The sequence below is a fragment of the Taudactylus pleione genome, unplaced genomic scaffold (genome assembly GCF_031769625.1).
Source record: "Taudactylus pleione unplaced genomic scaffold, aTauple2 ptg001837l, whole genome shotgun sequence".
In the NCBI taxonomy this organism is placed as follows: domain Eukaryota; kingdom Metazoa; phylum Chordata; class Amphibia; order Anura; family Myobatrachidae; genus Taudactylus; species Taudactylus pleione.
Genome location: NW_028286234.1, coordinates 1 through 19,834, shown reverse-complemented (window position 1 = coordinate 19,834; position 19,834 = coordinate 1). Strand labels below are relative to the sequence as shown.

The 19,834-nt window shown below is 47.4% G+C and overlaps 1 protein-coding gene across 1 annotated transcript; it reads right to left on the bottom strand.

Moving 5' to 3' along the window:
• Positions 1-7,444: 7,444 nt before the first annotated feature.
• Positions 7,445-19,792, bottom strand: LOC148436306 (TBC1 domain family member 22B-like). Its single transcript, XM_088465054.1, has 3 exons — positions 19,354-19,792; positions 19,127-19,171; positions 7,445-7,847 (listed from the first exon to the last, which is right to left on the bottom strand). The coding sequence occupies exons 1-3, from the start codon at positions 19,404-19,406 to the stop codon at positions 7,550-7,552; spliced, it is 396 nt and encodes a 131-aa protein (XP_088321180.1). The 5' UTR covers positions 19,407-19,792; the 3' UTR covers positions 7,445-7,549.
• Between the last annotated feature and the right edge of the window lie 42 nt (positions 19,793-19,834).

Genomic DNA, 19,834 nt, shown 5'->3' with positions numbered 1-19,834 from the left:
CCCCCTGGACCTTAACATGGCTGTCTCAATAGCCACGCCGTCAAAGACAGCCGAGTCAGGTCCGGGTGAAGACAAGGACCCTGCGACAGAAGGTCCGGTTGTAGCGGCAACCGCAGAGGACTGTCCACGGACAGACCCTGAAGGTCTGAGAACCAGTGCCGTCTGGGCCACACGGGAGCTATCAACAGGAGCGTCCCTCCTTCCGTTTGAATTTCCGGATTACCCGTGGAAGAAGGGAAACCGGAGGAAACAGGTAACCGAACCGGAACGTCCACCGGACGGACAGAGCATCCACCAGAGACGCCTTTTCGTCTCTTGTGCGAGACCCGTACACCGGCAACTTGTTGTTGTGCCGGGACGCCATGAGGTCGATCTCTGGAAGACCCCACTTGTCCACCAGAAGTTGAAAAACGTCCGGGTGCAGGGACCATTCCCCTGGATGAACGTCCTGGCGACTGAGAAAGTCAACCTCCCAATTTAGCACTCCCGGGATGAAGACAGCTGATATAGCCGGAAGATTGCGCTACGCCCATACCAGGATCCAGGACACCTCTACGAGAGCCGCCCAACTTCGGGTTCCTCCTTGCCGGTTTATGTAGGCCACGGTGGTAGCGTTCTCCGACTGGACCTGCACTGGGCGACCCTGGAGAACCCGATGTGCCTGCTGGAGAGCATTGAAAAGCGCTCAGAGTTCCAAGATGTTTATTGGAAGCTCTGCTTCTGTCGGAGTCCACCTGCCCTGGAACAAGTGTGGACCCGAAACTGCTCCCCAGCCCCGAAGACTGGCGTCCGTTGTCAACAGGACCCAATTCGGTACCCAGAACGGACGTCCCTTGTTGAGATGGGTCGTCTGCAACCACCAGCAAGGGACAGGCGAACCTCCGGGGTGAGCACTATCGTCTGGGATTTTAGAGACTGAGGCAGCCCGTTCCACTTGGACAGGATCAGGTGCTGCAGAGGTCTGGAGTGAAACTGGGCATATTCCACCATGACGAACACCGACACCATGGAGCCCAGTAACCTCATCGCCGAGTGTAGAGACACCCGGCGGCTGTGCAGACAACTGCGCTCCCTTGACTGTAAAGCAGAGATCTTTTCCCCCGTCACAAAGATCCTTTGCTGTCCCGAGTCCAATAAGGCTCCGAGGTGCAGAATCCGCCGAGACGGGATTAGAGTGGACTTCTGCCAGTTGATTAGCCAGCCGTGCCGTTGCAGTAGCGCAATGGTCAGGTCCAAGTGGCGCAGAAGGAGCTCCGGAGATCCTGCCACTAATAGAAGGTCGTCCAAGTACGGCAACATGCGGACTCCCTGCAGCCGCAGAGAAGCCGCCATGACCGCCATCACCTTGGTGAACACACGCGGTGCTGTCGCCAGGCCAAAAGGCAACGCCCGAAACTGAAAGTGGTCGCTGCGGATTGCAAACCCGAGGAACTGTTGATGGTGCAAAAGAATAGGGACATGCAGGTAAGCGTCCTGTATGTCCAATGACACCATGTAGTCCCCAGGTTCCAGCGCCAGAATGATGGACCGTAGGGTCTACATCCGAAACTTCGGCACCCGCAAAGACTTGTTGAGAGCTTTGAGGTTGAGAATCGGACGATACGACCCATTGGGTTTCTGCACCAAAAAGAGATTGGAATAGAAACCCTGGCCCCTCTGGGAGAATGGAACAGGCACTATAACTCCAGCCTGAAGCATAGTGTGCAAGACCTTCCGCAGCTCCGTGGCCTTGTTCCGGTCTGATGGCAGACCAGTGGTGAAAAATCGAGCCGGGGGTCTGTGCAGGAAAGAGGGCATACCCGTGGAAAACCACCTCGAGAACCCAAGTGTCTGTCGTGGTGACCGACCAACACCGGGCGAACTGCAGCAGGCGGCCTCCCACTTTGGGATCCCCCAAAGGGAGGCCCGGACCGTCAGGCCGCAGGCTTGTCATCTGGCTTAGGGGCCGGACGTCTGGTACTCCAGGTCTGCTTCCAGGGCTTGGCCGATTTCTTGGGACCAGCCTGTCGGGAAAAGACTGTGGTTTGGGCCTGCCCTGGGCCCTATAAGACCGAAAGGACGATGGTCCTGAACCAGAAGGGACAGCGGCCGACGGGAAACATGCCGATTTGGCTGACGCCAGTGTGGCTACAATCTTGTCCAGATCTGGACCGAAGAGAACTTCTCCGTTAAAGGGCAACGCCTCCAAACCCTTTTTGGAATCAGCGTCCGCCTTCCAGGATCGCAACCACAAGGTGCGACGAGCAGCCACCATTGCTGAAGAAATTCGAGACGCCAGGGTACTAATGTCTAAGGCCGCCTCGTTGATATAAGTGGCCGAATCACGGAGATTACCAATAAACTCTGCCTGCTCAGCCGGAATCGAAGGACGCCTCCAACGAATCCGCCCAGCGCTCCATAGCTCTGGCAAAGCAGGAAATAGCCATAGCCGTCCGCGCTGCCCCCCCGCAAGGGAATAAGCGGACTTCAGGCAGATCTCCACCTTGCGGTCCGTAGCATCCTTAAGGGAGGACATGGATGGCATTGGTAATGTGGCACTACGGACAAGACGTGTCACATGAGAATCCACCTGTGGAGGGGATTCCCACTTGGCAAAATAATTATCCGCGAACGGATAAGCCACCGCCAGACGCCTCTGCGGCTGGTATCGCTTGCCAGGCTGTTTCCACGCCTCCTCTAAATGGTCCACCAACTGACCCGAAAGAGGAAAGACTGTGGCGTCACCCGTCACATCCTTAAAAAAGGCATACTTGGATTTAGCCGCTGGGGGAACTTCGTCCTCAATCACCAAGGCTGTGCGGACTGCCCGAATAAGTCCAGGAATATACACCTTGGACCTAGCGTCTGCGTCCTTGGTAAGGAGAGGTTCCTGATCGTAAGGATCCAGAATCTCCCCATCATCAGACGTCCCTTCGTCATCCTCATAAGGAGCCGACAGAGACGCCTCCGGCCGCATCACAGACTCCCCTTGCAACACATCCGACAAGTGCTGTACAGAACTCGTCAGGGAGTTAACCCACGCCGGCTCCTGAGAAACCGGGAGAGGGGTGTATAGGGAGACTGCGGGGTACCACCAATTGTCTTGGGAAACCCTGCATGGGTGACGACACCACTGATTGCTGGGACAAACCCATCTGCGTAAACGCGGGCTGCGGAGCTAACTGGCCCACTAAGGTTGTAAGCGCCTGAGCGAAAAAAGCCCAGGGCGGCTCCTGTACCGGTGCTGTAACCGTAATAGGCCGCGCCATAGACAAACACTGCCGGCAGAGGCCCTCCGCGCTACCCTCCCCCTCCGCTAAAGGTACTTTACACGTAGTACACTGTAGCCGGAGAGGAAAGTCACTTTCAGACATGATGGTAGAAAGTATGTGACCCCTCTCACCAATTGTTTTAAAAAGGCGAGAGACCACCCTGCAGCACCGCACCGCCAGGGCTTTAGCAGAAAGAACAGGGACAGTAATAAGGCTGACAGTCAGAAATGGAAAGTACAGGCAGCAGCGCTAGCACAGTCACATACAATGCAAAGAAAATCAATTCCTGCACTAACCAGCGCTGATAAATCAACTACACAGACACAGAGTCTGGTAGGACACAGCGCTGCATACACAGACCTGACCACAGCGGAGGAGAGGTATGCGGGGGGACCCAGACCACGATGCCTCCGTCCAGACTTCCAGCAGCGTTCACCATGCGTTCAGGAAGATGGCCGCCGAGGAGCAGAGAGGAGGCTGGCCTGGGGGAGGAGCGCTGCCACAGGGCCAGTCGGTGTGTTGCAGAGAGGGCTGTGTGCAGCGGGGGAGGCGCCGGCTATGAGACAGGGAAGGCGCGCTACCGCTCTGCTGCGGTCCGCTGTCCCAGGGGGGTAGTGGAAGCGCAGGTTATATACCTGTCTCCACGCTGCAGCCAGTCCCCAGGGAGCCCCCTGCCTGGGAACTCTGGACCATGTAACAGCGGGGACCCACCGCGGGACCCCGCTGCTTACCTTGCTATCCCCCTTGATTCCGGCCATGTTCCGGAACATCCGGGGTCACCGCTAGCTGTGACCCCAGATGCTCACCAGCATCCCCGGATCGGTACCGGCATTCTGGTACCGGCGGGGGTGTAGGGAAGACAGCATGGACGTCAGAACTGACTGTCCATGCTGTACTTCCAGATGTGCAGCCACAGCTGCATGAAGAAAACTTCAGGGGCTCTTCTTAGCCCCCACTCCAACCCGACTCCGGCCGAGCACCAAAAAAACACAGATGCCTTGGCTCGGGGGCGGGGTATAGGAGGGGGACCCTAGTGCATCCTGGGAGGCTGAAAGCTTAACTCTATGGTGCCCGATGACTGACGTCACACCTATACCCCAAGGTATCCTGTGGATACCCTATGGACCCTGAAGTAGAAAAGTGTTTTAAGTTTAACAGTGCACTCTTTTGGGCCTGATTCAGTAGCGTACACAAGTGCGATTACGGAAACACATCTGTCATTTATTATCGCGCATGCATAGAAGTCGCACTGCATCTATGACCGCACAAAGGAATCCACCGCAAAGTGAGTGGGGGTAGTGACCGGGGAGGCTTGAGACTGGGGGGTGGTCCTTCTGAATGCATGCGTTCAGACTTGCAGTGTCTGTTGCTGGTCAGACCTATTGTAAATGCTGCGTGACTGGCCGATGTGGGTTGATGGTACCGATGTTTACGCACAAGAGCGACATTGGACGAATTTAAGAAAGCCCTTTTGGGCGTCTTTATACCGGCTGAGCTTTGGCAAGCATTAACATTTTCGCAGCTGCGTTCTATGCAAATTCAGATCATAATCAGTACCTGTTCCTTATTTTTAATTGTTATACGTAAAAGATAAAAAGTTTAGTCTTACGGTTATTCATGTGCCAACTCTACAATAGTCAGCTCTCCGTGTAGGAGGCACATAGGATAGGTTAATGTAACCTGTTGACAGGTTGCAAGCATTAATGCCCTAGTTCAGATAGATTAATATTGCTACAGAGAGTCCTCCATATTTTCTTATATGTTACAATATGGGACATACAAATGTGACCCCATATAGCGTTCCCGCTAGGCTGTTTTAGCAGGGTGCGGCACCCTGCCCTCCAGACGGAGGGCAAAAAGCACCCTGCCCTCACAGGCTGCGGGTGCAGTCTTCACCCGCGGGACGCAGTGTCCCGCGGGTGGAGAAATGTGCAGTGACCCGGTCACCGCTGGAGAATAGACGCCGGGCGCATGCGCCCGACATCTGTTCTACCTGTCTGCAGCGCTTGGGGGCTGCCCGGCATATCCGTAAGTGCCGGGCATGCCCCCAAGTATGATGAAAAAGGGGACGTGTCTTTTAGACACGCCCCCTTTTATGACCACGCCCCCTTTTCGCCCGCGCGCACAAAGTTGCCCTCTCTAGCTCCGGCACCCTGCCTGCCGCCGGAGCTAGAGTGAACACTACCCATACATCTATCCACCACGTGCTACAATTTGCATTACATAACGCGTGAGGGCTGCGACTTTTTCCCTTACAGTGCGTCTTATTCACAACAGCGGCTCTGACACGAATGTAGAATTTTGCATGTTGACACAGCTGCACACAGAATATACAGATCCTAAAATAAGACACACTAAGGGAAAAAGTTGCACAAAAGACGCTCTGAACAACCAAGATGCGCCACGGCATGGCTTAACTAGTAGGGCTGTTTAATGCGCAAGGAGGCTAGATATATGTAGACATCTGTAGCAAAACCTGTGTAGGGTTTATTGGCAAAAATCATTCGAATTAAAAAAAAGGTTACACTCAGTGGGTCAACTTTAGGAGGTTAAATAAATCAATTAGGCATAATAGCAGTCACATTCTCTCTACTCTGCGGCTCGCAGGTTTCCCCACTTTTTAACTAATTCACACACAAAACTTGTATGAATGGTCAAATAAAACACATTAAAAACAAACAGTGGGCATTCATTTCAAGCTGTACTAATTGTACTGTCTGATTATACCATCTTCACGCTAAATATTCGTTTAAAAGAACCAATAATCTCTCCATTGCATCACATGTTTATTTAAGCCAATTAGAATCATCCTGTGTGACGCCTGCTGTTTAACCAATAGTAAATTGGAGGGGTGTGTATTTATTTATGTGCGCTATATTATTTAGTGGGAGCAATGGATGTCTGCTCCGTGATATGGATATATAGTTGTATATTGTTATGTAAATTTGAGAAATTATCCCTATAATTAAATATCTTTTTGACCTCTGACTGACTTAAAATACTGAACCACTGGCTCTTTGTTTACATATACTAATTGATACACACAGGATAATTCTAATTTAATTAAAATTACTACATGGAAAAAATAAAAAAAAGAGATAGGATTGGCCCTTCATAATGAATATATAGCGTGTAATTCGTACTTAGTCTTGCGAAAGCTGTCGACAGCGAAACGTGCCCACTGTGTTTTAATGTGTTATAATTGAACATTGATACAAGTTTGTGTGAATGATTGTTAGCTAATACACAGTTATGGTGCGTACACACTGGGCGATTAAAGTGGACGACTGAACGATAACGATATCGTTATCGTTCAGTCGTCCACTTTATCGTCCATGTTTAACACAAAAAAGATGAACGATGACGACGACGCGCGTTCCCGCGGGTCGTTCGTCATCCTCGTTCATCGGGCTGACATGCAGGCCAACCTGACGACCTCGTCAGGTTGCTGCATGTCAGGGAATGGGTGAGAGAGCCCGGCGCTGAACGATATCGCTAATGATATCGTTCAGCGGCTGTGCTCAATGTCATGAACGACATTGAGCACAGCCTGCCGGGGACACACTAGACGATATCGCTCAGGGAGCATATCGTCTAGTGTGTATGCACCATTAGAGTGAGGAAACCTGCTACCTGCTGGTTACAGCATAGACCAGTGTTGGCTAACCTTGACACTCCAGCTGTTATGGAACTACATAACCCAGCATGCACTGCTACAGTTATATTAGGGCATGCTAAAACTGTGGCAGGGCATGCTGGGATATATAGTTCCACAACAGCTGGAGTGTCAAGGTTAGCCAACACTGGCATAGACCCTTACACTTCACCTTTAAGTCCTACAAGGATTTTGCTACATCCCATATTGTAACAGTAGAAAATATGGCTGAATCTCTAGCAATTTTAATACCACATCAGCAAACAGGACTTTTACCCAATATTCAAGTAGACCTGACGGCAGTAATCATCTATGGGCAGAATCGTGCAGACTTATCTTCCCTGTATTTGTAATTACTCGACAAACAGTGAGAAAGTCAGTTAAGTGGGTATTTTTTATAAGTTATTTAGCAATTAATAAGCTACCCCAATGCTCTGCTGCAAAGGTACATTTTGTGAACCTCAGGTAGAGACTTCCATTTTACCAACAATTAGTAAAGAGAGGTTTTTTTTTTTTTTTGTAAAATTCTTCCCACACCACATGGATATTTATACCTTAATTAAAGCTATAGTAACATAAATTGCATGCAGTTTGTATGACTGTTCCTTCTACTGGGTGTGATAACATTATTTATTGTGGGTGCCTAGATACCTGCTGTTACTCTTTGTAGGTGATCTTCACTGACAGACTTCACAACAGTCTGGCCAGCATTTTCTTCTGCCATTCTGAAGTTAGATTCTGTGATCTCCACATCTGTAACATCAGCCATTTTAGAACCAAGAGTCTGATAGGACATGGAGTGTAGAATCTCTTCACTCTCTCCATCATCGTCATCATCAATGTCCCATGCATCACTTGTATTCCTTGCAAATTCATGGAAACTGGAGGCTTTTCTACTCTTAAGATGACGTATGTGTACCCGCGAGTGATTGGATCGGAAACTGTAAAATACACGGCATTAAGTTGAAGAAAAAAAAAGGGACTGCATGATACTGTCATTTTACAAATTGTTTTAATTGAAACTTTAGGAAAAAGTCCTTCAAAGCCTGCTACATACAAGCCAAATATACATCTAACTGAAGTTAAGCTCTTAAATTGCCTCCTCCGCAGATTTTTTTAAATGCGTTTTTTTCCCCCCTTTTCATTACAAATAATCTGCTTTTACGTGTCCATTGAATACCGGTGTTCTCCCCAGGCTGTTTTTTGCGGGTGCACCACCCGACAAGAAACAGCTTACCAGCCGGCACTTTGGGAACCTGCAAGTGGGGACAGTATCTGGGAGCTGTATAAAAAGGACCAGATCCTACAGACACTGCAGCTTTTTCATAATCAAAGGACTGGGCCTCTAATAAGAAGGAGAATTAATATACAAAAAGTTATTTCAAGTTGAAATCATTATAAAAGGTAAGGGTTTAAAATTTTTTATTATTGCGAAGGCCCCCACCCGGCTACTTCTTGATGCCACCCGGCTAGAAAAAAATTTCTGGGGAGAACACTGAATACCAAATTTGGAAGTGGTGGAGGTGGGTAAATACAATCTGTAACCAAATCAGATAATACTATAGCAACAGAATATTGCAGGAGATCATTTAATAGATCTTATGGTAACCAAAGAGCTGTCCACTCACGTGGTTGGGTATTTGAGCATAGGGCTGCAAATTAGAAGGGAAGGGTCATGAGGTAGGAATAGGAAGCAGGCCTCCAAATAGCAGTATTTTTTTTATAGGATTAAATTCTGGTGTCAAGTTCCCTTCTATAGGAATCAAAGGTCATATCCAAATTCTATAAACTGCCCATGGAGCCATTTATATTATTTATTTTAAACAAAACTAATAAAGGGTAAGTTGACAACTTTTCTCAAACAAACACTACCATTACTAGGTCTTCAGGATGCTCTTTTCTCCTGGTTCTCATCCTACTTATTTAACTACTCTTGAGTCTTCATATCTCTGGAGCCACCTGCTCTATGCTTTCTTTAGAAGGTGGAGTACCACAAGGCTCAGTCATAGGTCTACTGCTTGTCTCGCTCTATACTACTTCTCTTGGAAAATTAACCAGCTCTTTTGGATTTCAGTAACAGCTGTACGTGGATTAAACCAAAATTACCTATTATCTACAAATCTGTGGGGGGAATTTAACGAAATGATGATTAGTGCAGAGAATGAGTTCTCGGAGCTATTCAATTGTCCCCATTGCACTATGAGCTTAGGGGGTCATTCAGACCCACTCGCAAGCGGCAGTACGCTCGCAAGTGGGTCGATGTTCCCCACTGCGCATGCGCACGACGGAAGGAGCTCCGTCGTGCTCATGCGCGAGACCCTGACCGACAGCCAAGCTGTCGCTTCGGGTCTCGCACCAAACGGGGCGTGCTGTCGATGGTGACTGACAGCACGCCCCCTTTGGTGGGCGTGCCGGGGGTGTGCCTGCCAGACGGAGGCGTTCCCATGGGAACGCCTACCGTCTGAAGCCGGCCCCACTGACATCACTAGTGATGTCAGTGGGAGTGATTTTGGCTCTGATAGAGCCAAAATCACTCCAGGACTTGTGGCTGGGAAACCCTACCGCAGGGTTTCCGTCGCAAGTCCGATGGTCGCGATGGTCAAGACCATCGCGACCATATTTTTGGACGCTCGTATATGCTGTGGGTGGTGACCCACAGCTATACGAGCGTCTAGGAGGACGCTCCATTTTAATGGAGGAGGGCCCAGATTCAGAGCGAGCGCTCTGGTCAGAGCGTCCGGCTCTGAATCAGGCCCTTAAGTCAGTAGATGAAGGTTATGGCACCTTAAGCCAGGGCTTGACAAATCCCAGGGGGGGCCAGGTCGCCATGGCTACCAGATTTTGCTGCCTGGCTACTAGATTTTGCAGTGAGGGAGGAAGCAGATCCTCATCAGCTCCAGCGGAGATTCGTGCCTATAGTATTGCGGTGTTCATATCATGCACAGGAGTGCATGTGCTGAGTGTTGCCTGTGGTGACTGCTGTGCCTCTGTCTGTCCCGGCCTGCACTGACGACTCCTTTCCATCCTGGCCTGCTCTGATCCCTGCTGTCTTTCTCAGTCTACACTGATCCTCCTGTACGTCCCGGCTGTCTACTGCTCCTATCTCCGGCTGCATAGAGCTCTCCGGTGGTAGGGTCTATGCGTGGCCAGGGATTGCGGAGCGGCTTCAGTGGGACGGTAGTGTGAGCACGAGGGGAGGGGGGTTTTGTTGTACTTTCTGGCACCATTATTTTATGTGAAATGTGAATCAGAAAAATAAAATAAAATAAATAAATTAAATCTGGCCCATAGTCGGAAACCAGCATCGCAGCACTAGTAGGTTGGAATTCTGCTTGCACCACAGGAAGGTGCAAGCAGAAATCCTCTAGTCAGGAATAACAGTGCAGCCAATTGAGTAGCTCCGGTAATCATTCCTGGCCCTATTCAACATGGCATTTAATTCCACCCTATGTTAATCCACATTACGGAATGTTTTTCTTGGATATCATCTCACCAACAGAAACGAAATCTTTCAAAAGTATATTGCTTTTAATATTCCCATCGGTCAACTGCAGTTACCATCCTAATAACTATAGTTCAGTCGACAACATGACAACAAAGCCTACACCTTAAGTTTGTTGAATAGGTACAACCTTAACCCCGAACTGGCCTTTGCTCCCCACATTTAATCTGTATCCAAATCATGTTACATATGCTAAGAGACATCCCAGAACGTGCCCATATCTTACACAAGACACTGCAAAAACTTAATGCATGCACACATTTTGTCCCACATTGTTTTATATATTCTCCTTACTGGTCTTCCACTAAACAGGAGTTCACCCCTACAATATATTACCCAGACACTTTTTCATAGTTTTGATTCCAGTTGTAAAGAGCAATGGAATATGCTGGTGTGTGTTACATAAATGTTAATATATGGCATTTTATCTGAAAACCAGTTATCCAGGAAGTTTAAAAAAAAAAAACAACACTGATTTTTCTTCATGGTGTCATTTTATAGCACTAGGACAAATACTACACAGTAACCAGGAGGGAAATAACAGTGACAATATGGGTAAGACATCAGTCACTTACAAATGTTAGCGTATTAGAGTTGTGCACCTGATCTGGAAAACCATAAACCCCAAGGATTCCATTAAATAAATCCCACATCTGTAATTGGAGTGCAATATTGCAGATTGTACTTCGGTTTGGGCGTTGGCCAAACCCTAAATCTGGCACTAACAATAACCCTGTCAAAATGGGAATAAACCCAAACAAAACACACTAGGGGCGATTCATTTGTTGTACAAATAGACACCCGATGGAGCAGTTCAATTGTTGCTCCATTTGGGGCGGGTTTCCGACGGGTTTAGCTGCTGTGCCCGAATAAGCCCGGTGCTTGTAGCCGCTATACTAATTTGCAGCAGAATGGAGAAACAATTTAATTACTCCGTCAAGCGTCTATTCATATAGACCAGGGCTTGACAAATTTTTCTAAAACTTAGGAGCCAGGATGAAAGTATAGGAGCCAGACCCCCCCTTCCCCCCTGGAAGCATTACTGAGCACCTACGCCCCTGACAACCAACCCCCATGGCCACACCACTAACGGGGTGCCCCAGTAGTAATCCCCCCTCTGCAGTGCCCCCAGTAGTGGTTCCCTTATGTAGTGCCCCTTTAATCAGTGCCCCCCCCATATGCACTGCCCCAGTGGTAGTCCCCCCCTATGCAGTGACCCCAGTAGTGACCCCCCCCCATAGTGTCCCCAGTAGCGGCCACCCCCAATATGCAGTGCCCCCACAGTAGCAGCCACCACCACCTATGCAGTGTCCCTACAGTAGCAGCCACCCCCACCTATGCAGTGTCCCTACAGTAGCGGCCATCCCCCCTATGCAGTGCCCCTTAAAATAAAAAAGGCAACTTACCTGATCCCCGCACCTGCCGACGACCGCCGCTGTGCGCTCCTACTGGCCGCTCTGCACTGCGCTCTGTCATGACGTCTCTCCCAACCTGCTGCGGGGCGAGCCGGAAGGTGGAGCTCATGAGTGAGCTCCAGCCGGCTCACTCCGTGAACGACGCAGCAGCCAATGAGAGTCTGACAGACTCATCGGCTGCTATAACAAACATACAGCCGCCGCTGGCGGCTGTATGTTTGTTACTCTGTAGTGTGGACCGCACTCGCGGTCTGCACTACAGGGCCCGGGGGTTGCTGAAAACCTGGTCGCCAGGCAGACAAATCTGGTCGCCATGGCGGCCTGGCCCCCGGGTTTTGTCGAGCCCTAATATAGACAATGGGCAGGGGACATCTATAACATTTGAATTGCAGTCAAGTGTGTCAAATCGACAGACACTTTGATATAAGAATTGCTTTTCATTTGTTAACACTTGTCTCTTTTTACTGAACTCCCTTTAAAATTACAGTACTGTAAATTATTTTGCCCATGTACAGAACTCACATATGCAAGCATGCTGTAACCAGCTCATCAAAGCATCTCCTTGGGGGCAATTCAATTCAGCGGGAGTTGAATAGCGCCGGGAAGTTGGTCCCGGAGCTATTCAATTCAGTTCGCTGTTTAGTCCAACAATTACAATTTAAGTCGAAGAATGCCGGTTCTCGCGAATTAACATGGGTGTTATGCGCGACAACCGGCATTCTCTGACTATCAAGTGCCGGCCGCAAGGCTGTTAGCACAGCGCTAAGCCAGAAAACAACCTTGTGGCCAGTACTCTAGTCGGATTTATCCTCGCACCCTCAGGAGGGTGAGAGGAGATCATTTAGTCGCCCTAATAGTTCGTTCAATTGAATAGCTGCGGGAGCTCATTCGCACCGCTATTCAACTCCAGCTAAATTTAATCAAACCCTTGCCTATATAGAGGGATAATATTTTAAAAACAGCTGCATCATAAGAACAAACAATTAAAAGTGAGATTGTTAATAGATATCCCACATTAACACATCAGACAAAAAGGAAAAAAGGATAGAAACAAAAAAAAAAAAAAAAAAAGGGGGCGCTTGCTGCAACCTCTTTTCATTTGAACCAGTAGGATACTTCATAAAAGAATGACTATTAAAAATATAAGCAGTACATGAATATTAGAAAACTTGCTAGCTTGGGACATAATTATCATATAATATTTGCGATATATTCCATGGAAACACCCGTTTGCGAAGGATAGCCACAAATATTAAGGACCCCCCAAATGTATGAGGGAGTGACCGCAGCACACATCACTGATATCTGCTGCAATCCCTCAATTACCAACACCAGCCAAAGTACTCAGACTACTATCAGGGTTGTGAAGCTTTACCAAGCCTACGGAGACCCCGATAGGAGCCATCTCCAGATTTGCAAATATTTTTGGAGAGGTAGCCCCGGGCTCCCTCACTGTTTGCTCCCAGTGATACATGCGCCAGGGACCTGAACCAGGATACAGCGTGATAGCGTAATGTTAACATACTGCTTCCAGCTTTTTCCCATAATGGCCTCATATCGGAGCCAGGCTCCTGGAAAGAGGATTTCAGTAAACTTACATTGCAAAAAAAAAATAAAAAAATTGAATCTACACTTTTAAAATTTATGCAAAACAATATTTATCACATCCGCATTAAAAATGAGGATTGTGATAAATATGTCTCTTTGCCATGATAAGCAGATTTATATACTACATGGCCAAAAGTATGTGTACATCCCTTCTATTTAGTGTGTTTGACCAGCTCAGCCACACCCATTGCTGGCAGGTGCATATAATTAAGCATTCAGCCATGCAGATCAGAGAGATCAGAAAGTACCAGAGTGGCACAGTCAAAGGATGTCATCTTTGTAAGTCAGTTAAATCAAATATCTACCCTACTGACACGGTCAACTGTAAGTGCTGCTATTGTTAAGTTGAACATCTAGGAGCAACAACACCTCAGCTACACAGCAATAGGGAACGTAAGCTCACAGAACAGGATTATCAAGTACTGAAGTGCGTACACATCTTTCCTCAGTTACAACATTCACTACAGAGCTCCAAACTGCTTCTGAAAGTAATGTCAACACTGTTCATCAGGAGCTTCTTGGATTGTTTTCCATGGTCGCAAAGCTGCACACAAGTCTCAGATCATTATGCACAATGCCACACATTAACAGTAGAAGTGTAAAGCACACAACCAGTAGGCTCTGAAGCAGGGGAAACACATTCACTAGAATGAGGAATTATTATTATCGTTTATTTATATGGCGCAACAAGTGTTCCGCAGCGCCTTACAAAGTACATAAACAAATGGATTGATTTATAGTGACTTACAGTACAATACAATACAGGACATGGATAATATACATTTCTACATTCACGACCATAACACCCAGATAAGCAACAATGCAAAGCAATCAAGTGTTAGGTGTCCTGGTAGAGAGTAAGAAGTAGATGAGGGGGAGGGGCAGACAAACAGGGGTGAAACAGATGAGGTAGGCAGGGAGGAAGGAGTACGTAGCAGCAAGCTAAGATGAGAGCTGGAAGGCTTTGATGAAATAGTGGGTCTTGAGAGCCCGTTTAAAGGATCGTAGAGAGGCGGGAGTGGGAGGAAATAATCAATTGGCATGAGAGGCGGCGTGCATTTGTTGAACGAAGAGGGCGGACAGGAGAGTGAAAGGAGATGAGATCAGAGATGTAAATGGGAGAGGAATGGCTGAGGGCTTTGTATGAGTGTGAGAACCTTAAATTGGGTTCTTAAGGGGAAGGGGAGCCAGTGGAGGGCTTGTAGTAGAGGGGAGGCAGATGCAGAGCGTTTTGAGAGGAATATGAGCCGAGCAGCAGCATTGAGGACAGACTGGAGAGGGGAGAAAAGGGATTTGGGGAGGCCAGATAGGAGAAGGTTACAGTAGTCCAATCTGGAGATGACCAATGAGTGTATGAGGGTTTTAGTGGCATCCTGGGTGAGAAAGGGTCTAATCTTGGAAATATCTTTAAGATGAAAATGACAGGACTGTGAGAGATTCTGGATATGTGGTTTGAAGGAGAGGGAGGAGTCCAGGATAACTCCAAGACAGCGCACTTTGGGGCTAGAGATAGTTGTGCCATCAATTGATAAAGAAATGGTGGGAAGTGTGGTTATGTAGGGGGAGGGAAGATGATTAGCTGTCTTAGACATATTAAGTTTAAGAAATTGCTGGGACATCCAGGAAGATATGGCAGAGAGACAGTTGGAGACACGAGTGAGGAGAGCGGGAGAGAGGTCAGGGGAGGAAAGATAGATCTGAGTATCATCAGCATAGAGATGATATTGGAGGTCAAAAGAGCTATGATTTCACCTACTGAGGATGTATAGAGTGAGAAAAGGAGAGGTCCAAGAACAGAACCTTGGGGAACACCCACTGCAAGAGGCTGTGGGAGAGAAGGGGAGTCATGAGAGGAGACAGAAGGATCGGACAGAGAAGTAGGAGGATAGCCAGGAGAGGGCAGTGTCACGCAGACCAAAGAAGTGAAGGATAAGGTGGTCCACAGAGTCGAAAGCAGCAGAAAGGTCAAGGAGAATGAGCAGAGAGTAGTGGCCCTTGGATTTCGCAGCAAGGAGGTCATTGTTGACTTTTGTGAGGGCAGTTTCAGTGGAGTGAAGAGAACGGAAGCCAAACTGAAAAGGGTCAAGGAGGGATTGAGAGGAAAGAAAGGTGGTAAGGCGCTTGTAAACAACACGCTCAAGGAGCTTGGAGGCAAAAGGGAGGAGAGAGATGGGACGGTAGTTGGAGAGAGTGTTAGAATCAAGGGTTGTTTTTTTTTTAGTATGGGGGAGACAAGGGCATGTTTGAATTCAGACGGGACAGTGCCTGATGATTGCGAGAGATTAAGGAGGTGGGCAAGATGGGAACAGGCAGAAGGAGAGGTAGCGGAGGAGACGTGAAGGGATAGGGTCAAGGGGGGAGGACTGGATGAGGGACATGACTTCCTCTCCAGATACAGGGGAGAAGAAAGTTAGAGCCAGTAAAATTGAAGGAGAGTGGTGATCTGGGAAGAGAGGAGGTGGATAGCAGGGGGACTGGTGGGATATTACGTCCTGACGTATGGAGTCAATTTTAGATGTGAAGTAGGTAGCAAAGTCACACTTTACTACTAATGTCTCCTCACACACTGTGGCTACAGTCACGCAAACAGCCCCTCTCGGCACGCCAGGGCCCAGACGATGCAGAGCATCTTTTTACGCTATCAATGTGCATCTTATTTGCATATATAAAACAACTGGAAGCAACAAAACTACTTTGGTAGATTGCACTGATCAGTTTGATGTGCAACATCTGTATATCTGTGTGCAAATAAGTCTGAATCTGTGTACGAAGTGCTACTGTATGAAGCACGCCAAGTTCCATTTTGCTTCATGTGTGACTTTGTAGGTGCTTAAAACTAATTTTTGTGCAGTTAATGTAGCAGCCCAGCATCTCTAGTACACTGAGTGGTGTTTCGTTGGCTCTGCAATGCTCATAAGACACAAAGAAAAAGATTGTATGCTACACCTTTCATAGCGATTCAGTCACTCTCCTCGCGCCATGTATGGCGTATTGACGCTAGGTGCATGAGAACATATCTGTATATAGGAGCCTGATGAACAAATCTGGGTTTTTAATGGTTTGGCCTGGGCCCCTTAGTTAGAGCAAAATTAAATCTTAATGCTACAGCATGCAATGACATTCTACATTGGGAGGTAGTTGAAATCCTGACAGACGGGATAAAGGTGTGTACAATGCCGGTGCCTGCATCCCGACAGTAAGTAGTGGGGTTAGGGGGAGGGTTAGGTTTAGGGTGCGGGGAGTGAGGGTTAGGGGTAGGTTAGGATACTTACAGAAAGGTGTCGGTATACTAACCCTGTTGGGATGCCTGCATTGGGATTCTGGCTGCCGCCATCCCTCTACATTCTTTTTCAGCAAGGTCAATCAAAAAATGGTTTGGTGTGGTAGAACCTAACTGGCTTGCATAAAGCTCTGACCTCGACCCTATGGAATACCATCTAGATTAATTGTAATGCTGACTGTAAGCTAGGCATTAATGCCTAACTTCAGTGCTCTGCCTACTAAAGGTCTTGTGACTGAAGGGATGCAAATCTCCTCACAACCACATCCTCAGTATCCACATAGTTTGGCTACTAAAGTATAGCTTGAATCAAATATCTAACCACCATTGAAAAACTACAGGGGGGGGGGGGGGGGGGGGGAAACTCAATGACGTTGTTGGTGCCCCAACATAATGGTCACCCATCGGAGCAATTAAATTGTCCCCCCCCCCCCCATGGGGCACGAGTGTGCGCCCTGAAGCAAAGCAGCTGAATCTGTCTAAAGTACTGCTACAAGAGTTTGGGCACCCAGGGCAAACTTATTGCACTTTATGCTCGCCACCTCGGGAGGCTGTGAGCAGAAATGTGTGCTCCCATGGCTATTCGCGTCCGAACGGAGGAACAATTGAATTGCTTCGCCAGGCGTCCGAAAGCAATAGCCGCAAACACTTGAATCACCCCCAAAGTGTTTTATTACCACTAAATAACTTTGTAAGTACTATACCAAAGGGGAGGAAAAAAAAAGACTGGCATAAACATGTATACGAAATACTTACAAGTTACATGACTTTCAAATTCGGAGTAGGCAGGGGTCACAGAATGTAAAAGACTGTAGCAAAGTCCGATTCACATTTATTCTTTCTTTCCATTTGTGACATAAAAACCAATACATACATCTACAATTTTGCTTTATTAAATATTTTAAGGTTCCTAACTCCACAATATTTCTTTTAATAAAAAAAAAAAAAAAAAAAACACATACGATACATCTCATGTATTAAATCTAAAATTTTTTAATTTTCAACAATTATATACTAGCAAAGTTAATCAAGGAAAATAAAGAAATTGCTGACAAGTTTTCCATTACAAATGGGAAAATACACACTCTAAAATGCAGTTTTTATTCTTTACATATATTTCCTGGAAAGCGTATCACAATATTTTGCTGTGCCACGGTCCCTCACAATAAAACACACAGCGATCCCGTCATCCTACCTGCAGCGCCATCATTACCAATTCCTAAGACCATTGCCCCACAGCTCAACTCCCCACATCCCAATACACACTTGTGTAGACAGATAGGACTGCCTAAAGCCACTTGGTATAAGCACAACCCAATGTGTGTATGGGTGCACAACCTAACTACAATTGTGTGTACATACAGACAGACACACACTCCTATGTCTAAAGGCTCATATCCACTACAAGATATAAATGGACGATTGAACGATAACATCATTATCGTTCATTAATCGTGCAGTGATTATGCCGGCAACAACCAGCGATACGTGCTCCCGCTGGGCGTTGTCGGCATCTGTCATCGCCTGAACATCTGATATTGTCAGGTTGTGCATGTTCAGGGATGAGGGAAAGTGCCTGCACTGAACGACATATCATTCAGTATGGGCACATTATCCACTGCACAGTTTAATGAATGATTACATTATCGTACAATTGTTCTTTCATCGGGTAGTGGATATAAGGAAACCTCACTGGTGCCATTCACCCAACTTACATTCTGACAAGTTGTTCTTCTATGGTTCCACGCTCTGCTCCTATGCTGCTCAGACAGGAAGTGAGGAAAAATGAACATACCGTAGCTCCTCTGTGAGAGCTGCATTTTGGGGCATTATGCCTGATGTCTCCACAAAGTGATCAAAGAAGGCTGCAGTTAGATTAGCACTCAACTAATAACTTGATCAGCCGCATAATGAGTGCTGCTGCCTTAAGGTTTGCTTTTGTATTATTGGGGTGCAATAATAATGCACTACGTGTGAAGCAAGTTTCCATAAAATGTGCTGAATGATTGCAACATCTTGTATAGCACAGAAGAATGATTTATAATATATCTGGTGTACACAGTAAATGTCATAATTAGGAGTTTGCACTAAACACATTGCACATAATCTGCATCTACACATACAGCCCAGTGACAGGCCAGGGAGTTTAATAATGAGAAAAACATCCACAATTTTAGGAAAAGAACCAAACCCCCGGTAGCCTAACAATTGTCTCTTTGCAATTTACAGAGCCAGGATTATATTAATTTTAATACATTCAAGTAAGAACAGAAAACCACAGTCAATTTTAAACAAAAGCCCAGAGGCTAAAGAAAGCACCAAACTATATACAAACTCCCATTAAACACACAGGAGATATATTTGGTGCACTTGTGTTTGTATACCAGGCCTGTACAGTTATATGTATGCTCTTACCTCTTGTCAAGTGGTGGCTGCTGGGCACCGTACACGGGCTGTATACTGAGAAAACACAAAGAACAACAAATGAGGCTCTCTGCTTTCTGTAATACAATGTGTCATTACACTAATATATATACACACTGCCCCACCTGGGGATACTAGCAGAAGCCCGCAGCTGGCTGGGAAATTTAACCTTTACTCTTCCAGACAATTTTTTTTTTTTTTTGTTCCTGCCAACCAACCTGCCCGGTAGTTTTGAACTTCTTTTCCAGAACTGCCGGCTGCTCTCTGACATCCCGCTGGCCGTGACAGATACCCCCTTCTATGCGCTGCTCTCATCCGACGCTTCCCCCACACCAGCAGCAGCGTTCCCTGCCTCCTCCACTGGTTAACTGAGCAGCGCCTTCCACACCCAACCAATCAGCGTGAGCGATCGTGCGGGGTCACCTCAGAGTGTTGGGAGATGTCTGCATGAGCAGAAGAGGCCGAATTGTCTCTCCCGATCCTGTCAGCGCCGGCCTGAGCGCTGCTTCCGGCTACATCGGAACATACCTCATGCCATAACTCTGCTGAAGGGAGATAGAGGACCATAGCACAGTGTATACGTGATGTGCAGTATACGGTGCAGCAGCGTCGTGTGTGTAATGGATACTGGAGCCTACACATACACTGCAGCTTTGCGGACAAGTAAACCAGGGTGATCGTATCCGGGTATCCCCAATG

Coding starts and splice junctions, on each gene's coding strand:
- LOC148436306 (XM_088465054.1), bottom strand. CDS start 19,406: ATGTCAGAGAGCAGCCGGCAGTTCTGGAAAAGAAGTTCAAAACTACCG. Junction 19,172..19,353: donor AGTTCAAAACTACCGGGCAG/GTTGGTTGGCAG, acceptor GTGTTTTCTCAG/TATACAGCCCGTGTACGGTG. Junction 7,848..19,126: donor CAGCCACCACTTGACAAGAG/GTAAGAGCATAC, acceptor TGTATTTTACAG/TTTCCGATCCAATCACTCGC.